Raw genomic sequence first — 26,344 nt, 5'->3', positions numbered from 1 at the left:
ATTTCTCATATGTAAGGTCTGTTCAGCATGCCCGACCGTATCACCTTTGTAATTTGAGTCAGTGTAGTTACAACAGATACATATGTTGATACTGTTTGTAAACCAACACATTTATCACCTGCCTGGAACCAGTTTCTCTAGTGATCCATGCCTTGCAGTTTGAGAATCTGTGCTCACAGATAGGCTGTGTCTAGACTGGCAAGTTTTTCCGCAAAATCATCTGATTTTGCGGAAAAACTTGCCAGCTGTCTACACTGGCCGCTTGAATTTCCGCAAGAACACTGATGATCTCATGTAAGATCGTCAGTGTTCTTGCGGAAATACTGTGCTGCTCCCGTTTGGGGAAAAGCCCTCTTGCGCAAATCATTTGCGCAAGAGGGCCAGTGTAAACAGCACAGTACTGTTTTGCGCAAAAAAGTCCCGATGGCTAAAATGGCAATCGGGGCTTTTTTGCGTGAAACCATGTCTAGATTGGCCATGGACACTTTTCCACAAAAAGTGCTTTTGCGGAAAAGCATCCTGCCAATCTAGACGCGATTTTCTGAAAATGCTTTTAACAGAAAACTTTTCTGTTAAAAGCATTTCCGGAAAATCATGCCAGTGTAGACGTACCCTAATAGTGTTTGTCTTAACAGCATATTGAGTTCTATGCTGGCAGTAAAGGTAAAAATCAGCCTAAATTACAATATTTCCTATGGATCAATAATATCACTTAGCAAGTGACTTGTTTACACAAAGGTTCCATGTTTAGTTACATATGGGTATTACTCCTTCTTCTGAAACAGTCTCTGATGGCAGCTATCTCACCAGCCTTGTCATTTACTCAGGTACAAATGATCAAAATGACTTTTTTAAAGAGCATACATTTTTCTCTGATTAAGGATTAGCAGTGCATTGCAACATTATATCTTAACAAGAAATAGAGCTCCATCTATAAAATGTGAATGATAATCCTTCCTTTGTGTTATCTATTTATTTACACTACAGAAATCTTAGCTGGGAGCCTTTAGGTACTACTGGAACATAAATAATCACTAAAAATAAGTTCTTATGCAGAGAACTTGACAATATTGATAGCTTAGCTGAAAATATTTCAAATGCAAAGAGGAAATGGCTTGTGTGTGTGTGTGTGTGTGTGTGTGTGTGTGTGTGTGTGTGTATATGATAATTTCTGCATGCACAGATGTAAATATATCCAAATAAATAAAAGGGAGAAGTCATCTGAGTATCATATAATCTGCCCAGGAAATGCAGCAATGCCTTTTGTTTACAGTTCCACTTAGCTTTCAGAATTAATAAGGCCGCCAAGATTTCTAGTAGCAGTTCTTTCTGTTAAGCAGCCTGGCATGTTCCACCATGCAAAAACAGGAAAATATAGCCAAAAATGTCCTAGGCATTTCAAAAAAGTGTTTGTGAAATACTCCACATAAAACTTCTATTTAAAGGGAGTAGCAGGGTGTGGCTTACACCATAGCTAGCCTGCAAACTCACCACTGCTATTAGGAATTTTGAAAGGCTCATATGGCCATTATTGTATTTTCTTAACATGCAGGCTCTACTCCCCTCGTAGTACTCCTGCTAGCTTTGGAAACAGTCACGGCACTACTTGAGAGTGAGTTGGATTCTGATCCTTGTCCAGTGTCAAGTTGTGAGCTAAGTTCTGGCTGTAGAAATTTTCTTTGTGTTGGATGATGCACATAAACAGGACAGTACCAGCTAATAGAGAAAGCATCCTCATGTAAATCAAGAGAGATAAGTATTGGAAGCCACCAGTTTTAGCCTGACAATCTTTTCTGAGTGTACCCCACTATAAAAGGTATTTAAAAATATTAATGACTCCATTGTGAAAACTTTGCTTCCTGACATTATGGAGATTCAGGCATGATTTTTGCATTCTGGTCAAGAAAATTTGAAGGGTTTGGTGGGCCATTTTCTCACTGGTGTAATTCAGCATCACTCTATTGATGGGTATCAATGTTTTTGGTGACACTTATTTTTGGGGTAGTAACAAAACAACCCACAAAGAAAATAAGTTGACTTCTCAATCACAATGAAAGCCCAAGGCAACTTTCTAGGAATGCTTCTCCCTGAGAGAGTCTGACATCACCCCTATGCAGAGAACCAGCAAAAGGCTCAACGTAATATTGACCCTTAATTATGTTTCTAACATCAGACTTAAGTAAGGAATTTGGCCAATGGCAGAGGGTTAGCTGTGGAGGTGGAGTGTGTGAACTGGGAGGGCTTGTGAATCACCTCTTAAAGTATACATTTAAGAAAGGGAACTTGAGATGCTGCAACAGAACTGGTTGAGGTCTATCTAGTGTGCATGGAAGAATGAGCCCGAGTAAGCATGTCAGCTGAAATTTTGGACATGAAAAAATTTGGTAGAGAAGCCATCCTATCTTTTTGCAGAATATGGGTCACTAGAGTACTGAGTAAGGGCAAGGAAACTGTGCCCCTTGAAGATTCCCTAGTCAGTTTCACACTGTGCAGTAGAAGGCTCGCTAAAAAAATAGAACTACATACCCAAGGAAATCCCAGATAATATACAGCTTGTTCCTGTAGGGTCCCAGTAAGAGGGGCACAAGATCAGAACTCATCTGGGTATATTATAGTTATTACCTGTTTGAATTTGAGCAATATTTTGATCTTCCCTAACCTCAGCCCTACCATCAAAAGAGAATGGATCATTATCTGCATTCAAACAGGCTTTTTTATATGATGTCTGCTATGCCCTCTGTTACTAAACTGAAGGTCATTTTAGGGGAACACATCTATATTCCAGGCTATGTCTTCAGACTTCTGCTTTCTAGGAAAGGTCAAGCAGAAACATACTCTGGGGACATCAGAATAAATATGCTAAGGCTCAGTATAACCGTAAGGAGCTTCACTGAACACATCCTAAAGGAGGGGAAAATATGACAGAGGTCTGTAAAATCATTACTAGTGTGGAAAAAGTGAATAAAGAACAGTCATTCACGCCTTCCTATAACACAAGAACTAGGGGTCACCAAATAAAATTAATAGGTTGCAAGTTTAAAACAAACAAAAGGAAGTATTTCACACAGTGCACAGTCAACCTGTGGAACTACTTGCCAAAGGATGCTGTGAAGTACAGGCATTGAAAAAGAACTAGATAAATTCATGGAGGATAAGTCAATCACTGGCCATTAGGATGGGTAGGAATGGAGTCCCTATTCTCTATTTGTCAGAAGCTGGAAATGGATGACAGAGGACGGATCACTTGATGATTGCCTGTTCTGTTCACTCCCTCTGGGGCAGTTGGCACTGGCCACTTTTGGAATTTGGGATACTGAGGTAGATGGATCTTTGGCCTGACCCAGTATGGCTGTTCTTATCCACTCTGGTTGGATGACTATGTACCATTGAAGTTATTTCTACACTCAGAAGCTTTAGCCACAAAAGTGCTGTCGACATGCAAAAGTGAGAACTGGTCAAACTGGTTTTTTTGCCTCCCATTGTTGACATTTCATAGCATTCTGTTGACTGTTAGGGCAAAGCATTGTGGGTAAGCAGTCTGCCTGCTGCTGTGTTCCTAGCAGGGCAGAACAGGTGCATTCCAATTATTTGCTCTTTGTTTTTTCCCAGCGGAGCAGCTCACTCAGCTCTCAGATACTTCCAGGAACTGTGAAAGGAGAGGAGCACATGCCTGCAGGGCAGAGATCACAAAATACTGAGCACAGGCATTGTGGGATACTAGCAGAAGCCAATTCTGTCGACAAAACAAACAGCGGAGTTCACACTGGCTCTTTGTCAACAATAAAGGGAGGGGAAAAGACAAGTCTCTTGCAGAGCTGGAAGTTTTTGTCACCAAAACTGGGTGTTTTCCCAACAAAAGTCACATTGCAGTATAAACGTGCTCTCTGTTTTGTTGCCAAAAAATGCCTTTTGGCAACAAAACATACCAGTGTAAACAAGGCCTAAATGACTCGCTAGCTCAGTGCCAGAGGTCATCAGTTCAGATGTGGTAAATGCTGTATTACTGGTGGAGGGATAAAGTTTAGGGGTTGATTTAAAGACATTACTCTCATTTATGGCACTAAAAGCCCCTGGTGGCCCAAGTGATAATTTTTGAGTTATGTATGAAGTCAGACTAGATCAGTGTTTCTTAAACTGTGTTCCCGTGAACAATAGAATTCAAAATGGCCACCCTTAAAGGGGCAGGCAACTTTTTTTTTTTTTTTTTTTTTTTTTTGCTCAATAACTTCCTCCTTCCCCTTTTTTTTTTCCTCTCAACAAAAAATGTTTGGTGTTCTTCAGAAAAAAAAAATGTTGTCTGGTGTTCCTTGGTCTTAAAAAGTTTAAGAAACACTGGACTAGATGATCATAATGGTCTGTTTTGGTCATAAAATCTAAAAAATCTAACCCTCTCCCCCCAAAAAGCATTCTAAAAACTAAACTCCCCCAAAGGATTTTGATCCTATGTAATAATAGGGTGGTCCAGATTTGGTTCTCTCAAAATCTGGGTCAGGAACAAATAAAATAGAAGTGGGGCTCTGACTAGAATGTTACTGTTTAGGCATCCTCTTTCAATTACTTTCCCAGAGCTTATTGATTATATCTGAGGATTTTACCACCACTGCAAAGAGAAGTTTGTTTCTGCAATTTCACTCTGTGGATTTGAAGGTGAATTGCCCTCCCTCCCCTTTTTTTTTTAATCCCCATGTCTGATTCAAATCCCATTAAAGTCAGTTGAAAGACTCCCATTGATTATTGATTATGTGACTTCTTTATGTTCTGTTAAACTGGAACTTTAAAGGTGCTCTCATAAATGAAAGAACACACCAGGCACAAGTCAGCAACTTGCAAAAGTGTATTTATTGTGTTGGTGTACTACAGAGAGATTACCATCCTGTCATTTTTAAGGTAGTCTATTAAGATGACTTATTCATACTATTCAAAGCCATGCAGAATAGCAACACATAACTATCGCCTCTTCTTTTATGTTAATAATAACATAGTCGTATTTCAATGTTAATCATAATTTACCCCGGGGATATCTCCGTGTTAGGGAACTTAGAGTCTTAGTCTATATGTTTTTCCACTGTTCATGTCAGAGATTGTCTTGTGGTTTTCCTAGATTTGTTATTTCTACAAAATTAATCTAAACAAGATTTTAGATTGAAATTCCAACGTGTCCTATAACTGATGGAAATCATAAGCTTGGATCTATTTTGAAATACACTTTGCCAACAGTAATGTCACATATTTTCCCACGTTGATACATCTCATCAGTCTGGGAACTTATAGGGGGAGGGGCTGAATTGTGGAAAGGATCCTCCTGGCTGCTTGGAATCGGAAAAAGGAGAAAATAACCGTGGGGGCCCTACAGAAAGGTCCTGACAAGTGAATGCTAGTACTAATAGGATATTGAGTAAATAGCATCCTCCTAACAAATACATATGTGTTGGGTTGCTCTGATCTGCTGCACCTGCTTGGGAAAGACAAGCAGATGGAGTGAAGCAAAAAGAGAGAAGCTAACAAGTGCCCCACTGTCTTGTGTTTTGGGGTGTACACCTTGATTTTATTAGCAAGATATAATAGCACAAGGGAAAGGCCTGAGACTAATCTTCTCTTTGGTGGTGATCAATTGAGTTTAAAAGAGTATTTTCTGTGTATCTAGGTATTTATATGGCCCCAGCACCAAATATTTATGGGTTTATTCTGACCGCCCCCCCCCCCATTCACCTCCAAACAGACTTAGGGGTATTATTACACCCAGTTTCCTGATGTGCTCCTGCAGCACAGAAATGTTATGAGCCAGATTTTTCAGAGGCTTTAGCACCAGCCTTTCCCATTGATTTCTGCTGCCATTGTGGGACTCAGCTGACTTTTCACAAGCAGTTATTTATTTTAGGTGCCTCCATTTCTGAGTGTCCAACTTGTGGACATCTTAAGCCCCTTTTTGAAGACAATGCCGTACACCTGTCTTTTGCAAACCAGGCTCTTTTTAGGTGACAAGCAGGGCACCCAAAATCACTGGTCCCTTTTGAAAATGTAGATTTGGGTGCTTCTGAAAACCAGACCATGTGTGATTTGCCCAAAGGCAGCCAGAAGCCTGGGGCAGAGCCTGTAACCTCCCACGCACTTTACAGGGAAGTATTTCCCACCTGAGCCAGGCCTTGGCTCGTTAAATTTTCAAGGGATTCACCAGCAGCCCAAAGGGGAAAGCAGTGGAGAAGGTGGTTTTGCTCCCCAACAAACTGAATACATTACTGTGCATATTCCCTGATGCTCATGCTAAGAATGTTTCTGTTGCATTTCAAGAACATTCACCATCACTGTCATATCAAAGAATTAATTGGTTTATGCAAAGAGTGGTCTGTTCACACAAGCCTGTATAACTATAACTCTGAAATGTCTTCTCAATCCCCTGAACTCACCTTTGCATGTTTAGAGATTATAATTATATATCAGCATCCATGTTACAGTATATTGTTCGGATGTCGGACAGCAGATGGATCTCCAGAACCCCCAATCCCCTCCCTCAACCAGTTCTTATATATTCCCTGTTCTGAAGTTCTCCCTCTTCACACGCACAAGATGATACTAAAAATGGGGCAAGGTCAGGACTCTTGGTTTTGCAGAGCCATGAGGGGTAGGGATATTTTTTGAAGACTCCAAACTCAGTGCTGGTTTTGCTCTGGTTTCCATTTTGGAGGGATGAAGATTTGGATAAATGGTTCCAGTTTTGGCCCGGCACTATAGTATTTCAATATACAAAATTCTAGGTTCCCTTTTAAATTGCCAAACATCTCCCTTTCAAGGGCACTTATGTCAGGATCATTTGAGCATTTCTGTTTTTCCATCAGCCTCTGCTATAGTCCCAAAGGAAGATGATATAAAGCAGACACTGGCCTGAACTAAGACACTTGAGCCAAAACTCAAGACCCAAACACCCTAGAACTTTGCAGGTGTGTAAGATCTGAATCCCAATTCCAGTCAGAACTTCACAGTGGTCTTTGTTTCTTGGCTCCAAACATCCCAGAACATGGAGAGGATTGAAAATTTGGATCCAAGTCCTAATTTTGTAAACCCCTCTCTGCTCTATTGTCTTCAGTAAAATCAAAGACTCTAATCCTGCAACTGGCTCTGTGCTCTTGTAGGGGGCCTGCCCAAAGTACATCTCTTTGCGGGAGCAAGGCACAAATCCTAGCTCCAGTAACTCTCAGCTCATTTCTATTAATCCATATTTTATTTCAGTCTAATGGCAGCTACACAAATAAAACAAAAGGGGGCTTTGGACTTCCCCCACCCCTGTGAATGTATAGAACTTTTCCTGTTGGCAGCCACAGAACCAGAAGAATATGAGTGTCACAGAGAACACGGAGGTGTTTTCTTCAAATAAAAAGAGGTTTATTAAGATAATGAGAATGACACTGTGGTGTGGTGTGTTGTACATCGATTGCAGCTTTAAGAGAAACGACAGCAAGTACAAAACCCTGCAGAACTTCTATAGTCATTAGCATCACAGCCTGTTGTCCATGCTACAGTTTTGTGACTCCAAAATTTCATTCCCATTTCTAAAGGCAGAAAATCCAGAGATTTTCCTCTTTCAAAACAAAAAAATCCCAAACTCAATTAGATATAAATAACTTGCACTGGACATTTTAAAACTTTCAGATTTAATTACACATAAATAAATATGTACAGATTTAGAACAGTTCAGTTCAGTCAATTTGGCCTGGTTCAAGTTCTGCTCCTTGTGCTTTATTCATTATTATTATTATTAATTTTAGAAACTTGTGTGCTGTTATTCGTAGGTCATGGAGTTTTATTTAGTCCCAGGTGTAACTTAAACTACTCGACCCCCTTGGCTTGAATGCAACATTCCAGAAGGCTCTCACTGATCAATTCCCATCTTGGAAAGACGTCCGAGTGTCAGATTGTTCTCATGACATGGCTCAGGGTTCCATAGGCCCCGCAGAAAATCCGTAGTGAGTGTCAGTTTGTTGCAAACTGTAAACAAAGTCTTGAAACCACTTGAAAATCAAGGCAGCAAGGCTGGAGATATTCCTCTTGTCTGGGGTGTAGGACTGTTGTTTAGGTGGTATCCTTGGAAGATTCCCTCTCTGCCTGTTGAAGGCAGGTTATACATCCAGATCTGGCCTGCAACCCAAAAAGATGCCCCATCTGATTTCTGCCTCGGTTTCAAAAAGATCTCGAGTGGCTGAGGCCTTTCCTCTCTGCTGATTTTTCAGTTCTTCGAGTTGAACGGACTCCTGGAGCACGTCAGTATTTTGTTGTGGGTTAAGAAAACAAAATAAAATAAAATTGCACATGACTTGGCTTCCTGCATCCACAATTAAAATAAACAAAAGCCATCAACCTGTCTTATTCTCTCGATCTCAGTGATGTCCATTAAAGTTCTTCTTAAATTTTAAGTCCTCTTATTTGTTTGCTTTAAAAGTTGCGTCCCAAGTTCAAATATTGTAGTTCGGGAAACATCTTGCGCTGGGTCTTAATATTTTTTTTTCCAACACCAGTAAGATCAGATCTCCTATCATGAGCTGGGAAGAGCTCCCTCCAGTGGAGAGGGAGAGGGAGACAGACAGCATGTTATTTCCGATGCTTCACTTCTTTCTCTGACACTTTGGAGTCTCCAGCCGCATGCCCGTTCCCTGTGCTGTTCATGAACATTTTATCCAACCCCTTGAGGGACTCCACCAGGTAGTTCTGGAAGGCTGTGAGTGCTGCACAGATGGCTGGGCCTCCGAAGCCGTGGGTTATCAGGCTGAAATGAGTCAAGCAGCTCTGGACACCTGGTTCTAAGATGAGAGATGGGCGGCTGTTCCCAAGCGGAGAACGATCCTGGGCCATCAAGTCTGCAAACTCTTTACAAATTTGCCTATAAGAGAAAAGAAGCCATTACATTTTTAGAGAGGCTGGAAATCTATGGTCCTACATTTCTGTTTGACGATTCCTTTTTTGTGCTCTGTTTCTGTAACTCATTTAATGTGTTAACCGTGGGGGCCTGGCTGAGCCAAGAGTCTCTAAATGTCTTCCTTCCAGGACACTGGTCTGAATCCAGCCCTGAACTGGACTGAAGGTCATTTCCATTGGATAGCTCTTTGCTAGCCTGGCTGAGAGGAGTTTGTTGGGTCTCAGAGTCAATTCTCTGTGCATCATTATGAAGGCCCAGTAAAAATCATGTTTGCCCAAGTGTCACTGAGGGCAGAATTTGAGGGCAGTGGGGTATTACTTAGGGCGTAATGTAGCCTGCAAAATCTTTATGATTAGCAATGATGTCCAAGAAGGAAAGAACCTGGCTTGAAGCTCAGATCCCAGGCTGTGTTTGCAAGGCTGGCAATTAAATAAAACCCTCTTTTGCTTGCAAACTAAGCAAACTGATCTGAAAGTCTCTGCATCCCAAGAAGCAGGGAATCCTGTGAAGATATTTTTGAGTGTCTGATCAGAGTAGAACACCTCTGGAAAACATAAGAACATAACTGCCCTACTGGGTCAGACCAAAGGTCCATCTGCTCCACTAGTCTGTCTTCCAACAGTGGCCAATGCCAGGTGCCCAATAGGGAATGAACAAACAGGTAATCATCAAATGATCCATCTCCTGTTATCCATTCCCAGCTTCTGACCGAGGCGGGGGACACCATCCCTGTCCATCCTAGCTAATAGCCAATGATAGACGTCTCCTCCATGAATTTATCTAGCTCCTTTTTCAATCCTGTTATAATCTTGGCTTTCATAACATCCTCTGGCATGGAGTTCTGCAGATTGAGTGTGCATTGCATGAAGAAATACTTCCTTTGGTTTGTTTTAAACCTGGTGCCTACTAATTTTATTTGGTGACACCTAGTTCTTGTGTTATGGAAAGGAGTAAATAACTCTTCTTTATTCACCTTTTTCACGCCGTCATGATTTTATAGACCACTATCACATCCCCCCTTAGTCTCTTTTCTAAGCTGAAAAACCTCAGTCTTAAGACAGATAGCTTAAAACATAACCATTACAATCCAGCAACCAAAAAAAAGAGGAAAGTGTCCTGTGACGTGGACTCAGGTTTGTTGCTCCTGATGTGTGACATCATGCAAGGCACACACAAGCCAAATGTGGGCCCTACCAATGAGCATGCCCTTTGAATGTTCACGGTTGTCCTTCGGATGTGAACGCATGCTGCATTTCACTGTGTTGTGAATCCTTCAGATAGGAGCATTGGCAGCACCGTACCACAGGGCCATCCTTCTTGCGAGGCTGGAAGCTCTTTGGGCCAGGGCCAGCCTTTCTGTGCTATGGAGATACGGTGCCTAGCACAAGGGGATGCATACTCACTTGGTAGCCAGAAGCATGTTTTTCCGGGTGTGGAGCTCGCTGGGATCAGAGTGCTGACGGCACAGGTATTCTGCTGCTGCCTTCGCTGGGAATTCTGTTTCACACACATAGCCGAAATCCCGGGCGAGGTGAACCGCTTCGCCTAGAAGGAGAAATTAATGACCTGGATCTGTACTTGTGTAACAACAAGGAAGCATTTTCTGCAGCAGTCTCCACATGCCTTATTGGGTTGCCTTGCTCATTTTGATTGGATGCCCTTTTTCTCAGCTCTCTAGCCAAGTGGGGGTGGAGGAGACTTCTGGACACGCCATGACTGGCTCTAGCATCCTGGGATTAGCTGTGCCACAGGGTGACTAGCCACTGGTTAGAAGAAAGTTCATCTCTCTAGTGCCTGGATAAATGTTCCCATTTGGCCAGGTAAGAGAACAGGGCACCACTGGGGCTACAAAGGACCAGGGAGGACAGAGACAAGGAAGAGACCTGGTGAATCAGAGTTGCTTGAGTGGGAATAAGAGGCAAGTGAGAGCTGCTGGAAGCTGTATTGGGCCTGGGAAAAAGCTGCAGGCAGACACGAGGGGTTTGATGGCTGGTGTCCCCAACCTAGAAAGTCAGGGCTGGAGGGCTGAATGCAAGCAGAGCAGGGGAGGGAGATGCTGGCTGGCTCTAAGCCAAAGAGCCAGAGCCCAGGGCCAGAAAGGAGCTTCCCTACTGACAACTCCAGGGCCAGAAAGCTGGGCCCAGAGGAACGAAGATGGGAGTGGGGGGCGGGGGCAGGGTGAGGGATGCTCCCCTAGTAAAGGTGATATTTCTCAGTGGAGAGGCTGGGGTGTCCCAGCTGGGAAGAGCGGAGTTGCTCTCTGGATGTGGAAGGGCTGGGCTGGCTGTCATGGTACAAGGACAGAAGAGGACTGGGACGGAAAGCTGGGGCATGAGGCTGGATGCGGCAACACTGCTGCGTGTACTGTTTTGGGTTATTCTGGGGAAGGTCCAGACGAAGGTTGTGGGACTCTGTGACGGTTTACATGCACAGGACGTCTGTCATAAATGGAGTCCACAAGGACTGGATTTATATTCAGGAAGATGTTTTGGACTCTATGGGGACCCTCCAGGGGGAAACTGGGGCAGGCAGCTGTCTTGTGTCATGCCCGCCAAAAGGAGGCACCTCTGGCAGTGCTGTGCTATGTCACGCTCCCACCGATACCAATGGGAGTTTCTCGTACTCTACTGTGGGAGAATCATTCCCCTGATTGAGGATCCCTGGCTGTCCCTCCCTCCCTTTGCTGGCTGATAAAATAGCATATGAAAGTCAACGTGGCTGAAGTCACATCTGGGTGGAATCTGCTGTGTTCTTACAGGAGGAAGAGTCACAGAGACATCTCTGTGCCTCCTTCCTCACCTCTCTCTCACCTATTTTCTCCTTCTACCTTTTCCTACTGGTCAGCATCAGAGAATGATCTCATTGTGATAGGCAACTATGCTGCTTTATCGCAAACCCAGACTGTCAAAGTGGGAACACACCCTGATGTGGTGGTTACTCAAGAACAAGGGAAAGGGGAAACACTGCAGGAATGGAAAGGGAGATAGGTTCTTGTTTGTATCTGTTCTCACTGAACAGAAAGGCCTAAGGGGAGAGTGCTCAGCCTGGGTATCCATCATTCCATGGAACTGCCCTCTCATTGATGAAATTGATCCATCTTCAGGCATCCCCGTGGAAATAATCAGAGCTGATGGCAATTGATCATGCCCAAAATCCCAGTTAGGCAGACAGAGCTAATTTGACTTGCCTCCCCGCTGTTCATACGTATTAGGCCATCCATCCTCATAGCATTAACCTAGTTCCCATTGCTGCCACCCCAGCTCCGAGAGGCATGTGCGTGAAGCCTATTCTGGACAGAGCATCTGTGCTTCCCGTACAAAGCATCTCAGTTCCCTTTCCCTCCTCACTGCCTGAGCCATAAATAAATAATGAAATACTAGAAAATGAGAGTTGGGGCAATTTTGTGTGTGCGGGCGCATGCACGTGTGTGCCAAATGAATGAAAATCTATCCACCTATGTGCAATAGGGAAATGGTGGCTATAAAAGAGGAGTTAAAGTAAGTGACTGGGAGTTGGAACTTCTTGGCTCTGTCCCTGGTGCTTGATAGAAGGATGTGCTAGTGGCTAAGGCTCACTCTACACTACAGCCAGGATTCATGCGCTAAGATCGATCCATTGGCAGTCGATTTAGTGAGTCTAGTTAAGACCCACCAATTCGACTGAAGATCTCTCTCCCATTGATCCTGTTACTCTACCCTGGATGAGAAGAGTAAGAGAAGTTGATGGGACAGTTTCTGTCATTGACTCTCTGCAATGTAGAGCCCGCAGTAACTTGACTTAAGATACGTTGACTGTAGCAATGTTATTCAAGTAGCCAGAGTTGCATTGCTTAAGTTGACTTCCTGTGGTAGTGTAGTCTATGTTTTTTGAAGGTGACTCATGATTGGTGCCTAACTTAATACACTGTACAGGGGCTTGATCGGAGAGTCACTGCTCATAGCATTCTACCCATGTTCTTAAAGTGCTTTGCTGAATCACAGCCTGATGGAACAGGGACTTCCTTGCCTGATGTAATGAAATAAATTGGTGCACCACCAAGCTGGTGTGCTGCAGGAGGGCACCTGCTAGAGGTGGCTATGAAGGAGAATTGTCCAGTGACTTTAAACAAGTGATGTCCTAATTCAGCCAACATTTCACCACACGCTATTCTTTGAGTGTGTGAAGAGTCCCATTAAAGTTTTTGGGCTGGAAACCTAAATTAGGCCTGATCTACACTGTGATCTAAGATACACAACTTCAGCTACATAAAGAGCATAGCTGAAGTCATAGACCTGCTTACCATGGTGTCTTTTATGCAGCAAGGTCAGCAGGGGCTGCTCTCCCATCGACTCCACCTACTCTTCTTGTTGTGGTGTAGTACCGGAGTCCATTGGAGAGAACCTGGAGATCGATTTACCACATCTAACCAGACGTGATAAATCAACCGCCGGTGGATCGATCGCTTCAGCATCGATTCACTGAGTAGTGAACAAGCCGTTAACCACATTCTTTTCCCATAGCTCTCTGTTGGCGTGTTTGAGAGTATTTTGAAAGTTGGAACGTAACCTGGCATCTTGCACAGAACTAAGGCCAAATTCATCCCTGTCATGACCCCAGTGAAAACTCCACCTAGCATGCCAGAGACCGGACAGCCCAAAATCCCATGGAAAATTCCAAACACAAATTTCTATTTCTACCTATTTGTCCATGCAACTCACTTAGATATGTCTAATGAGTCTATTATTAGAAATTATTTCTTAATGAGTTTGCTTTGGTTATGTTCATGGTCCTTTTGTATTTGGTTTCTGTGAATTTTCATGCAGCTGAGTGTTTACTGTCACTTTGCATCGTGTGTTTCTGGAGGACTTCGTTGTGATTTCTGCTCTTTCCTTCACCCTGGTTCTAGCATGCGTTGCTTCCTTTTTGTAAGAATTCTCCCTCCAACAATATTTATGAACAGCTGTGCATCGATATAAAAATATAACTAATGCTCAAAAACAGCCAGTAATAAATAAAAAATACAGAGGTTGGAGAGGCAGAGAAGAGCAAAGTGATTAAAATGTCCAAGAAAAAAGGGGTATGGGACATAACAGGACAACCTAGTTTCTGTCTGCTGAAAAAGGGCAAAGCAGTAGTACCTTCCCTTGGCTGATACATCTTCCAACACCATAACACCGAGTTGCAAGAGGAAATCATATCCATCAAGAACACATGGCGCTGCTCTTTTATTTAGTCCAAGCTGGTCAGCAGTAACCCAAAAGTCAGCAGCCTCGTGAAATCAAAATGTCTATTTCTTCCTTTTCTTTTATTCTTTTCTTTCCTTTCTTTTCATGGAAATCAGCCTGTCATTCAGCACGCACCAACTGCCCTTGGTAACAACCTCCGCCTAATGAAGCGGGTCATTTAATTTGCTGGCAACAATGGAGACGATTTTCTATTCAAAAACTGCAGGCAGCTGCCTCCAACACGCTGGGCGCAAATACAATGGATTCCAAAGCTAGAAGCTGCTATTTCATTTGTCTCCTTCCTGGGTCCTTTGGTCCAGAGATGTGATAGCGATATCATCATTTCCATAGTGTGAAGGCTGGGAGAAGAACTACTAAACATGCAGCTTTAAGACAGGGGACTTCATGCTTATAGGGCAACTCATATGTTGACTGTGGAGTCCACCATGCTCAGAAATCACCCACTACAGACTATCTGCCATTACACACCCTTGAAAACTGTTTCTCTTTTGGGAACTGAACCCTGCCCTCACACAGCAGTGCCACTGAGCCAACCTCAAAGCATATTTTTAAGGAATGTACAGAGTACGTGTCCTGGAGCCAGATATGGGGCATCTAGCACTGCAAGCACATTTGAACTATTTAAAAGGCAAGACAAGGGAATATGTAGAGATCTACACAAGTCTGAGTTTCAGCAAAACAGGTCTGTTTGGGCCAAGGACACAATGGCTACGTCTACATTGGCCCCTTCTCCGGAAGAGGCATGTTAATTTCAAACTTCAGAATAGGGAAATCCGCAGGGGATTTAAATATCCCCCGCGGGATTTAAATAAACATGGCCACCGCTTTTTTTCCGGCTTGGGGAAAAGCCGGAAAAAAGCGTCTAGACTGGCCCAATCCTCTGGAATAAAGCCCTATTCCGGAGGATCTCTTATTCCTACTTCGAAGTAGGACTAAGAGATCCTCCGGAATAGGGCTTTATTCCGGAGGATCGGGCCAGTCTAGATGCTTTTTTCCGGCTTTTCCCCAAGCCGGAAAAAAAGTGGCGGCCATGTTTATTTAAATCCCCCGCGGATTTCCCTATTCTGAAGTTTGAAATTAACATGCCTCTTCCGGAGAAGGGGCCAATGTAGACGTAGCCAATGTTTTCAGAAGTGCAATAAGTCTGTAATAGTGGTGCGTAGATACTGGAAATTAAGTCTGGTGAATATTCGTGATTATTTCTTAATGAGTTTGCTTTGGTCATGTTCATGGTCCTTTTGTATTTGGTTTCTGTGAATTTTCATGCAGCTGAGTTTTACTTGTAGTAATTCACAAATGTGAATTTTAAGTTTGAAAAGTAATTGATAGCACATTTCAAATTCACGCCAAAACTTGATTAGAAGAGTTAAACTCATGCAATGAGGGAGAAGAAAGAATAACTTATGTGAACTAGTCAGAGTCCTATCTCATTCTGATTCTGAGTGATTTCTCCAAACTGCTCTTGTTAGCCCAGCAGAAATCTATTAGCTTCAGAAGACATGCTTTGGTCAAGATGGAGAAGTATATGCGGACCCTACTTTGGATTAATGATGGCTGGTGCATAATCTGTTCTGTTTTAGGCCCTCTGCCTTCTGGCACATTGAAAATGGAAGACTTAGACCGGGCAAAGGTCATGCACCCCAGTTTGATGTTAAACCATCATACTAGATGACTCTTACCTTCCACCAGTGACGTTAGCAAAGTGACATTGGCAGCTTTACGCCTTCCTGCAGGTAGATTTAAGCCTATTTTCTCTAATCTTTCCCTTAAACACCTTCCACCATTTTTTGATTTTGCCCTGCAAGTGGGAAACAAGGAGGGAAAAGCTTTTAGCTGAAAGAAAAGAAAAAGCAACACACAAATGGCTGTTCCCCAGCCCACTAACAGAGTAGTTGTTTGATCTGGCATAAAATATACAATGAGCCCCACACAAATCTCAACTGTAAGAACTACTGATAACAGAATATAAAGTTTGTTAGAATCAATTTCTGTATTCCAACTGACATAGTAGTCCTGGATTCTTTTATAGCCATTAAGGGTATGTTTACACTACAGGTAGGTAAAGTCGAATTAAGATACATAAATTCAGTTTCATTAATAGTGTAGCTGAAGTCAAAGTACCTTAACTCGATTATTTGGTGCTGTCTACACTGCAGGAAGTCAAAGGGAGAACATTCTTCCTTCGACTTCCCTTACTCCTCATGGAAGCAGGACTACCGGCATCAGCTGGAGTGCCCCTCTTCACTAGACCCGCTAATTCGAACCCTGGAAGATTGACAGCAACTGCTTCAATCTTCTCTGTAGAGTAGGCATACCCTAAGAGACCTGCTATTCCATGAATGAAACAGATATGAGAATAAAAGAACCTTCATCCAGTCACTAGTTTTACTGTTTCAAATTCTCAACAGCAGTCCATAGCGATGCCTTTGTTCCAACAAACAGCAGCTCATCTAAGTTTGTGCAGGTGTAACTGCCACCTTGTAGATTCGAATCTGGAATCTCTGGAGTTTCGTATAGGAGCTTCTAGCACTTGAGCTAAAAGCCCACTGCTTCTCAGCTTATGTTGTAGAGCTCCCTTGTTCTTATCTCTCACTGTAAGTGGTCTACGTGCCACTACACGGGACAGTGAACCACACTAGGGCTATGTCTAAACTACGATCCTCTTGCGGAAGAGCAAATGCAAATGGAGCGATCATTTGGATATGCTGTGCTCTCATTTGCATTTCCTCTTCCTTTCCTTTTTGCACAAGAGGTTTTTGCACAAAAAGCACTGTGTAAACGGCACCTTTTTGCGCAAAAAACCCCTTTTGCGCAAGAGCTGTTCTTCCTCAAAAAAAGGGGGGTTTTGTGCAAAAAGGCACTGTCTACACAGCGCTTTTTTGCACAAAAACCTCTTGCGCAAAAGGGAAAGGAAGAGGAAATGCAAATGAGAGTCCGACATATGCAAATGAGCTCTCCATTTGCATTTACCCTTACGCAAGAGGATCATAGTTTAGATGTAGCCTAGGTATGTAGGTTACACAGATATCTCACAGATTCAGTAACAAAGAAACATTTGGTCTGCAAGCTTAGCAATGCTATGTATTGCCAAAATGCCCCTATGCCCAGGGGTGCACAGAAACTTGCTAGGCATTAATGTTGTTCTTAGGGAGTGCCACCTCCCAAAGATTGGTCTTACTGGAATGATTGACCACAGTAACAGCCAACCAGTTAGCTTCCCCTGCAGACATCATGGCAAGTTTGGGCAGCAGCTCTGCAAAAGGCAATAAATAAATTGCCCAACCCCCAAAGAAGCCGCAAAACAGGGGCCTGTTACTAGAATAATTTAACCCGACATCTCTGAAGCCTTTGCTATTCTGAGATAAAAGAAGCCCTGGATTGGATCTTTTCTCTACCCATGACAAGATATAGGAATAAGTTCTTGATAGAGCTGAACAAAGCACTCAGAGTGGATCCCAGAACTTGGGCACTAGCTACAAAATTCATGCTTGGATTCAGATATTGAACATCCCGGACATTTGGCAGGGTGTTTGGGACCAGGGCTTTGGCATGGCCTGCTATAGACCTAGGGGACAGTTGCACAATTTGGATCAGGTTGTGAACTTTCTCAGATTCAGATCTAGGGGTTTGAAATTGGAACCAAACCTGTACATCACACCTGATCAGAAGGACCCGCGGGTGCCCTCTGACATCGGTGGGACAGTCTCAGAGGCATTCCCGAGAGTGTAAACTCTTTGGTACGGGAACTATCTTTTTGTTCTGTGTTTGTATAACCAGGGCTGGCCCGTGGTATTCTGGAGCCCCAGGCACGGGTGCACGGCGCCGCCCCCGAGCACACGGGGCAAGCACGAGCCTGCCCATGGGGAGCGGGCCCATCTCCCTAGGGTGCGCAGGCCCCCCCCCCGGGGCGCACAGTGCAAGCATGGCCCAGTCCGGCTTGGTTGTTGCTGCTGGCGCACGCGCCAAGCCATGTAGGGCCCCGTGGCTGTGGGGGGAAGGGCGTTGCTGGCCGGCGCCGTGGGGATGCGGGTGGGCTGGCGCTGCGGGAGCCGGGCGCGTGGCGCCTGATGGCAGCTGTAAGGGACACCGCGCGCCCCTTACAGCTGCCATCAGGCGCCCCCCCATCAGTTGGCAACTGCCCGGCACGCCCACCCCTCAATCTGGCCCTGTGTGTAACCCACACACCTTCTGGGTGTGGTTCACTGGCCCATCCAGTGGCACCAAAATCACTACAGAGAGAATAAAGAGTCTGCTCTACAGCCTTTCCCACCAGCCAGTTGACTTTTAGCTCATGCACGAAAGGCTCATGCACTAATCTCCAGGGGTCCCAGATTTGATTCCGGCTGCATGACTTGGCCTGCAAGACCAACGATTTATAATGACCAGCAAGGGCTCATCACTGGAAATAGCTTATGCACTCTGAGCTGAAGGAAGCGGAGGAGAGATGAAATCAGAGGACGATAACCCCGGTGTGGTGCTTACCTCCTGAGGACTCCCCCAAGAAGAGAAGCATTGAGACACTCTGGTGGGGAAAGCCTCCTCTGCACTTCCCCGACGGTCACTTTGTACTTAGAGGTGGAGCTCAGAAGGGAGAGCCGGCCAGGCACGGAGCAGAAGACCTCGTTGGGATTTGTCACCCCTCCGATCAGACTGTCTTTGTTCATCGACAAGGCAGAGATGGTGGTGCCGTTTGCCTTTGAGGGGAGGGGCACTGGAAGGAAAAGCAGCAAAAGAGAAAAAAAGTCACTGGAAAGGATCTAAAGCAGGGGAAACCCAGACTTGGTGAGACTCAGGGCTACTCTGCCAGCCTGCCAGGAAGCCAATGAACAGGCATTTCCATTGTCAGGAAACATACCGTGACCATGGTGTTTTCCTTGGTCTTTGTATGTTTCCTAATGGAGAAGGAGAAGCTGCCTGAGGGGTGGGTTTGAAGGCCAGGCAAAATGCAGAACTCTAACTCATCCCTCCACAATTTGGGGTGCTGCGACCTGGGGTTCTCATTTGGCCTCTGGGACAGGATCGGGTATTTTGATCTAGATCCATAGCCCAAACCCTGTCTGCCTGAGGAGAGCTCGGGGATACAGGGTTTAGTTGAGCCTGTCACAGATCTGGATCCCGTTTTGAGATTCTCAGTACTCCTGGCTTTTGGCGGGATTTTGGATTTGCATTGGGGCCCATGTTCACACAGCACCATTCGGGAGGCACGACAGACCTGGACTCTCACTCTAGCACCTCTGTGATCTGAAACTCTTAGGGCAGCGAAGGGCTGTGTTTGTGGCTATGGGAAGGCTCACACTCAAATTCTTCAGGCTTTGAATCGGACCCACAAGCAATAAGCTGAAGCCCCACACTTTGGTCACCTCAGTCTAAAGTTACCTGAAAAGATCCATTCCCCAAACAACGCAGAACAAACTGCCTTGCACTTACTGGGGGAAAAGCCAATTAAAAGCAGAAAGGCAGATGGATGGTGGTGAATAACAGGCACCATGCAGGGTCCGTGGCCTTACACCCACAATGAAATTGACCTATTTTCCCCAGGCGTCACTTCAGTAAGAAACCTTTTTAGACACAATAAAGGTTTCTTGGTTAGAGTCCTGGCAGAGATTTGTGCCAAGTGACTCTGGGTTTTATATTTTGAAATTAATACCCAATTTAGCTGAACAAAAGTAAATCCACGGTTTCCAAAGACTCCATCGCTCACTGCAAATACAGTCACTCCAGATCATTTAAACCCTGGCATGCTTTGTGGTTACTGAGTCATGGTCACTACATGATGTGCATTCAAACAGTACACATGCCTAATACTTAGAGCAACAAATAGCAGGGCGAGATCCAGGTTTTATAAAGGAAATACACATGCCCAGAATGAAACAGCAAACCCGAAATTTAATCGGAAAGGGCAAGTATACTGAGCCTATTAAAGGGGTCTTACAATCAGCATATTGTAAATACAGCTCAACAACTTGTTAGCGTGGCAATAAAAAAGCAGCACATGTTACATAAAAATGGCTCATGTTTTAGGGCTGAAAGATTAATGGAAATAAGCTAAGGTATATTAAGTTCCCGCTCAGCGTGAAACTTGGACAGCGTTGGGGGATTGAAGGACAGGTTGCCTGGGTTTCCCTTTATAACTGACTCGAAAAGGGTAAAGATCTGACATTAAGACACTTGGGTCTGTGGCTTATTAAGAGGTTCTAAGGGGAAGAACAGAGGCTAAAAGATTCAAGAACATCACCGTATGGGCTAGGAAAGCAGAGCTGCTTCCAGACAGCAGCGACGTCAGGGCTTTCTTTCACATTCCCAGGATGGTTAATATTTATCCCTTGGCACATTCCTAAAATAAAAAGCCAGAGCATGTTTTAAAAATGTCCACGTATCACCACAAAGATGTGTCTCGCTGCAGTTCCATGCATTGCTATGGTTTTGGACTTCATCATGCATCCATGCAGTCCCATGCATCCCTGGAAAACTGTGCATGTCTTGTGCTTTCGTGTGTTTTGTGCATCACTGGGTAGCTGCATGTCTCCATGCATTCGTGGGTCAGTGAAGAGCTGTTCATTACAAGTAGGTTCACACTTCATCATGCATGTGGATTCATGCATCCATACACCACTGGGCACCTACACATTGGTGTGTCTGATTACATATCCATGCAACATGGTGGAACCATGCAACCCCGCTCATCCACACATCACAACATATGTTCTCCCCTGGGTCCTGGATGAGAGAGTGAATCCAGTTGGACTTGATGTGGTTTAATGCTGGAAGTTATTCAAAAGCTCACCTTGGAGAGCAAAAAAGGAAAAATGCAGAGGTGTGTGTGGGAGGCCATCCATGCCATGACAGAGTCTGGGCAGTGAGACCAAGCACGGTGCATGGCAGCACAGTGATGGGTGTATGAATAGGGAAACACATATGAAAAGGGACACACATCAGGCACAGACATATGGTGGGGCACAGCTGTCTGGTGGCCCCCACAGCCACTACGACCATTTTAAAACATGTGCTGACTTTTTTTAGGAATACGCACACTGCAGAAAACTAATCCACCTCGAGAGGCTTCAGCTAGTCCCTGCCACTCCCAGAACCGCAGCTCATAACCAATTAGGCATTCTCCATTACAATGACTTTCTGAATTCTATAGGCACCGTGACAAGGAGAACCCATACCGGACAATTTTAATAAGGATCTGTATTTCAGTTGTGCCTATAATCTCTAACTGAGACCAGGGCCCCATTGTGCAAGGTGCTGTACATACACAGAAGGAGAGAGAGTCCTGTCCCAAAGAGTTTGCAATGTAAATAGATAAGACAGACAAAGGTGGAAGGGGAAACAGAGGCACAGAGCGGGGAAGTGACTTGTCCAAGGTTGCAGAGCAGACCACTGATAGCACTCCCAATCTCCTGCCTCCAAAATCACTACCCTATCCACTAGGCCAGCCTTCCTCAATCCAATCAGACAGTCAGACATAACAACAGGAACTATTTTCTGTTTGGCATCTCCTTCTGTTTGTCTGGTCCGATCTGCAGTGTTTTTACCAATCAACCTGCTGCAGGTGAGACACAAAGCTACCTCCAGAGACTGTGAGTTTGGTTTCCTGGGCTTTTTCAGAACCAACATCGGCTCTTGTCACAAGCAAACCAAAATGTTCCCTGGATCTGCTCAACTGTTGCTTGGCTTTCAAAAAAGTGGACACGCTCTTTTGCCATAAATCTCGTTCTACAATGCATAAGGGGTGTGTTGAAAGAGCACTTTTTTCCAAAATTTGGCACCATGTAGATGCGCCAAATTTCAGAAAAGGCTCTTTCGAAAGTAAATCGGAAAAAGATACTTTTTCCAATTTAACATTGCCGTCTAGACATAGCCGAAGATGCAGGTGATCAGAACACCTGAGCCCGCCTGCCGACAAGAGGGAAACCCGAGACTACTGGAGGTTTGCCCAATACTCAGCATGCAACATGAAGCTCTGTCTGTGCTAGCGCTGGGCGCGCTTTGTTTCCGATGCAGTTTGAAAGAGCAGAGTCTCACTTTCTGAACCGTGTCAATGCTGCCAGATGACTGACCCTCCGAGAAGTTCTGACTTCTAACCAAATAACATTTCAACCTGCACCCCAGGGTAGCAGGAGGAACCACTGTAGCAAGATTTAAAGTTACATGACGGTGAGGAGGCTTTCATGGCCAGTGGATGGTTCTCACCAGGAAGCGTTTTGTTACTCCATGTGCAAACTGAAAGCAGAGCCAGAACTGGGTTGCACAGTGTGTATACAAGTCTGGATTGGAACATTCTCAATGTTCACAGGGGTTTGCCTCCCGCATGAAGGCTGGGATATAAAAATCAAGCAGTCTGCATTGTACCAAGTTTTCTCCTTGACGTCTCGTTGGTTTACACCATCTGAGATGTCCTGTCTCAGGTGCGATCCATGTTTGAACAGTGGGAATATTGCCTTCTCATCAGTCGATTTTGTGTCGATGAGAAATAGGTGTGAGTAACAAGGAGTGTATTGACCTCACTGCGGTTGGACAACCCAAAAATGCAGGACTCTAGTTAGGTACTGAAGGGTATGTCTACAGTAGCCCCCATAGTTTGAACTAGGGAAGCTAATGTAGGCATTCGAACTTGCAAATGAAGCCCGGGATTTAAATATCCCAGGCTTTATGTGCATGTTCCCATCCGGTCACCATTTTTAAATGCCACTAGTCCGGACTAACTGCCTGCGGCTACACGCGGCAGTTAAACGGTAATTCGAAATAAGTCCTTAGTTCAAATTACCTATTACACCTCATTCCAGGAGGAGTAACAGGTAATTCGAACTGAGGACTTCGTTTGAATTACTGTTTAACTGCCGCGTGTAGCCGGGGGCAGTTAGTCCAGACTAGTGGCATTTAGAAATGGCGACCGGATGGGAACATGCAAATAAAGCTTGGGATATTTAAATCCTGGGCTTCATTTGCAAGTTCGAATGCCTACATTAGCCTCCCTAGTTCGAACTAGGGGGCTAGTGTAGACATACTTTTAGTGAGCTAAGCCATCTGTCTTTTGTATTATACAGACTCTATTTCCAGTGTGAATGTGACAGGAACACACCCATGGGGCACTGCCCATCAGCATCACAGGGTGAAAACAAACCTCGCCCGTTGGTTAGCAAAGGAGTTAAAATGCTCTCCTAGATACAGACCTCACCACAGGTGTCTTCTTCCCTCCCTCCAGGGATTGCCAGATAGCCAGGCCTCTGTAGGAGGGAATTATTCCAGAACTGCTAGGAAGGGATGCTGCCGTGGTGGGTTTCTCTTTGTGTGTCTGTGTTAGACGGGGCTAGGGGGCTGGCAGTGGATCTGATTTAAGATACTGAGGGTATGTCTACACTACCCCGCTAGTTCGAACTAGAACGAGGTGTACAGCTAGTTCGGATTAGAAGCCTAATCCGAACTAGCTAGTCCATGCCGCGTGTAGCCGCGCGGCACGGGGTCTGAACTAGCTGGCATTTAAAAATGGCGCCGGCCGGCTTCATGCAAATGAAGCCCGGGAAATTCAAATCTCAGGCTTCATTTGCAACTGCGGATGACTACATTACCCCCGCTAGTTCGAACTAGCGGGGTAGTGTAGACATACCCTGAGAGTGCCAGCTATACCTGACAGAGCTTTCAAAGCTCTAAGAATCAATGGGGCAGGGAGAATGGAAAGGATGATAAAATATGGCTAGGTGGCACTGTCTGCTCAGCTTAGCTTCTATGCCTTTAAGCCTTTGCCCTCTTGAGTCACCTGCCCTTCCCCAGTCATGTTTGAAGTGGTACACTTATTGCGTGTTTTCAGTAACTGCCTGGATAGCTTGAAACCTGTTTCTTTTCTGACACTTTTCAATGGAAACAAGAGGAGGGGAGGAAATTGTTCTCCTTGATCTCGGAGGACAGAGGAAGAAGCTTAAATTGCAGCAAGGGAGGTTTAGGTTGGACATTAGAAAAAACTTCCTCACTGGCAGGGTGGTTAAACACTGGAATAAATTTCCTAGGGGGGTTGTGGATTCTCCATCACTGGAGATATTTAAGAGCAGGTTAGACAGACATCTATCAGGGATGGTCTAGATCACTGTTTCTCAACCAGTGGTACAAGTATCCCCAAGGGTACAGTGAAAGAAGTCTGGGGGGTACATCAACACAACTGACATTTGGAGAAAACTGAATTTTTGTTTTAAGTTTTACAGCACTTTATTATTTTTGCACTTTTTACACCCAAAAATTTCATCACCCGCCTACGATTAAGTTTGTTTAAACAAATATGTTGCAATTATGAAAAAAAATGGTGTGTCTGAAAACCGTAAGTACTGGGGATACTTATAACTTCTTTTTTAAAGGGGTACTTTATATAAAAAAAAAAGATTGAGAAACACTTGTCTAGATGGTGCCTGGTCCTGCTGTGAGAGCAGGGAACTGTACTTGATGACCTCCCGAGACCCATTCCAGTCTAGTATTCTGTGAAACAATTATCCAGATTAGAACCCCATTTAGCGCCAGTGTCAAAAGACAGCCCCTGCCCCAGGGAGCCTACAGGCTGTGCCATAGCTGAGTTATCGGCTCTGATAAAGGGAGGATGTGGTAGCATTAGGGGCAGCGAGTGGTCCCTGAAATCTGTAGCCGCAGGGAGCTTATTGCCTAGGAAATGCTCGGAGAAAGTGCTTTGCAAAGCAAAGGGGGTGTAAAGAGGGATTTAAAAGAAGTGACCTGTGTGCTGGGCAATCAGCACTAATTTATTTTTAAGCAAGGAATATTAAGTTCACATAGGCAGAGGCACTCATGGAGTCTGCAGAGAGTTTTAGGCAGATGAATAGATTGTGTTTTGGGGCCACCTATCATTAGCTATATATAGTAGCCCAATGTCTGTGAGTCTGTAACGCTGAAACGCTGGCTGTTCCCTCTGGGCGGTGCTGTTGCCTGACATGCTGGCTGTTCCCTGTGGGCGGCGCTGTTGCTGAAATGCTGGCTGTTCTCTCTGGGCGGCCCATGCAGCATGGGGAGTGTGGGGCCCAAATGGCCATGTGCGCCGCTTGCTCCTCCGCGGCGGCCCAGGTGAGCGACACAGAAGTCAGCTGAGTGACGTACATGGCCGGGGGCGGGGCCTGGACAAGTGTGCATCCCTGACGGAGACAGAGAGGAGGCAGAGGAGAGCGGAGAGAGAGTGAGAGGCAGGAGGGGGAGAAGAGAAAGAGAGAGATGGAGAGAGAGGCAGGAGGCAAAGGAGAGAGAGAGAGAAAGACAGAGAGAGAGACCGGAGGCTCAGGAGAGAAGAGCGAGATAGAAAGGGAATAGGATGTGGAGGAGAGACCTGGAAATCCTGTCTTATGATGGGCTATTGGCTAGTTAGCTATATCCCTTTAGAATCTCATGTTAAACCAGAATCGTAAAGACTAAAAACGGCAGCGTATCATTGAGGAACAGCATTTATTATTATTCCCGGCTGAGAAAAGGAGCACAAAATAGTGAGCCCTGAACAGACACATCGCGAGAGGCAGTCCCTGCCCCAAGGAACTGACAGTGTAAATAGACAAGGATGAAGACAAGAAGTTTTATCTCCATTTTATAGAAGGAGAATCAGAATTCACAAAGGTAGCCAGATACCTGACTCCTACTGAAATAAATGGGAGTTAGGGGACTCTAGGCTTATGGACTTGCCCAAAGTATGAAATACTTTGAACTTGCTTTGAAATTATGTTGCCTTGATATATCAAGAGGGATTTTCTCACATAGTCTCTGCTCCATATTATCCTCTCATATAATAAGTTTATCCACTGAAAATACTGCAGAGTGAGTAATAAATGAGCAAGCAGTGGGCAGATGTTGGAAGGGAATTTGCCTTTGTGTTTCAGCAATACCGTGTTGCCAGGTGTGTTTCCATCAGGAAGGGCTCAGGGTCTCACTGACTGATTCATGCTCCCGTGGGAGGCACTGGTGATTATACACTACATACTTTGTGTGCCAAATAGCAGTATAAATGGTGACCTAAAATCCCATGTGAGCATCCAGCCATGGTGCTAGGGGGCACGCTCTCTTTTGTCTTCCCTTTGAATGAGAGAACCTTGTGATTTCCAATTCTACCCAGAAATGCTTTGTGTGTGTGTGTCTGCATGCTCCCACGTGTACGCTGACTTGCATCTCTTTTGTCCTCTGCACACACCTTGGGCGTAGCCGTCTCAGAGGCTGAAACTCACGCTGAGACAGAACT

At 44.7% G+C, this 26,344-nt stretch overlaps 1 protein-coding gene across 4 annotated transcripts in view; it reads right to left on the bottom strand.

The window, feature by feature from the left end:
* Nucleotides 1–7,627: 7,627 nt before the first annotated feature.
* The window catches only part of TFAP2E (transcription factor AP-2 epsilon), a 58,355-nt gene continuing 39,638 nt past the window's right edge, over nt 7,628–26,344 (bottom strand). For 2 of the 4 annotated variants that reach the window (XM_075909037.1, XM_006125955.4), the window contains exons 4-8: nt 20,366–20,464; nt 18,613–18,841; nt 15,810–15,928; nt 10,309–10,450; nt 7,628–8,869 (exon numbers count right to left, since the gene is read on the bottom strand). In XM_075909037.1, the coding sequence (XP_075765152.1) occupies nt 8,581–8,869; nt 10,309–10,450; nt 15,810–15,928; nt 18,613–18,841; nt 20,366–20,464 (878 nt within the window). In that variant the 3' untranslated portion in view covers nt 7,628–8,580. The remainder of the gene's footprint in view (nt 8,870–10,308; nt 10,451–15,809; nt 15,929–18,612; nt 18,842–20,365; nt 20,465–26,344) is intronic. The other 2 variants (XM_075909038.1, XM_006125956.4) reach the window with 1 other exon arrangement.

The sequence above is a fragment of the Pelodiscus sinensis genome, chromosome 25 (genome assembly GCF_049634645.1).
Source record: "Pelodiscus sinensis isolate JC-2024 chromosome 25, ASM4963464v1, whole genome shotgun sequence".
In the NCBI taxonomy this organism is placed as follows: Eukaryota; Metazoa; Chordata; order Testudines; family Trionychidae; genus Pelodiscus; species Pelodiscus sinensis.
This window is presented reverse-complemented; position numbering and strand designations above follow the sequence as displayed.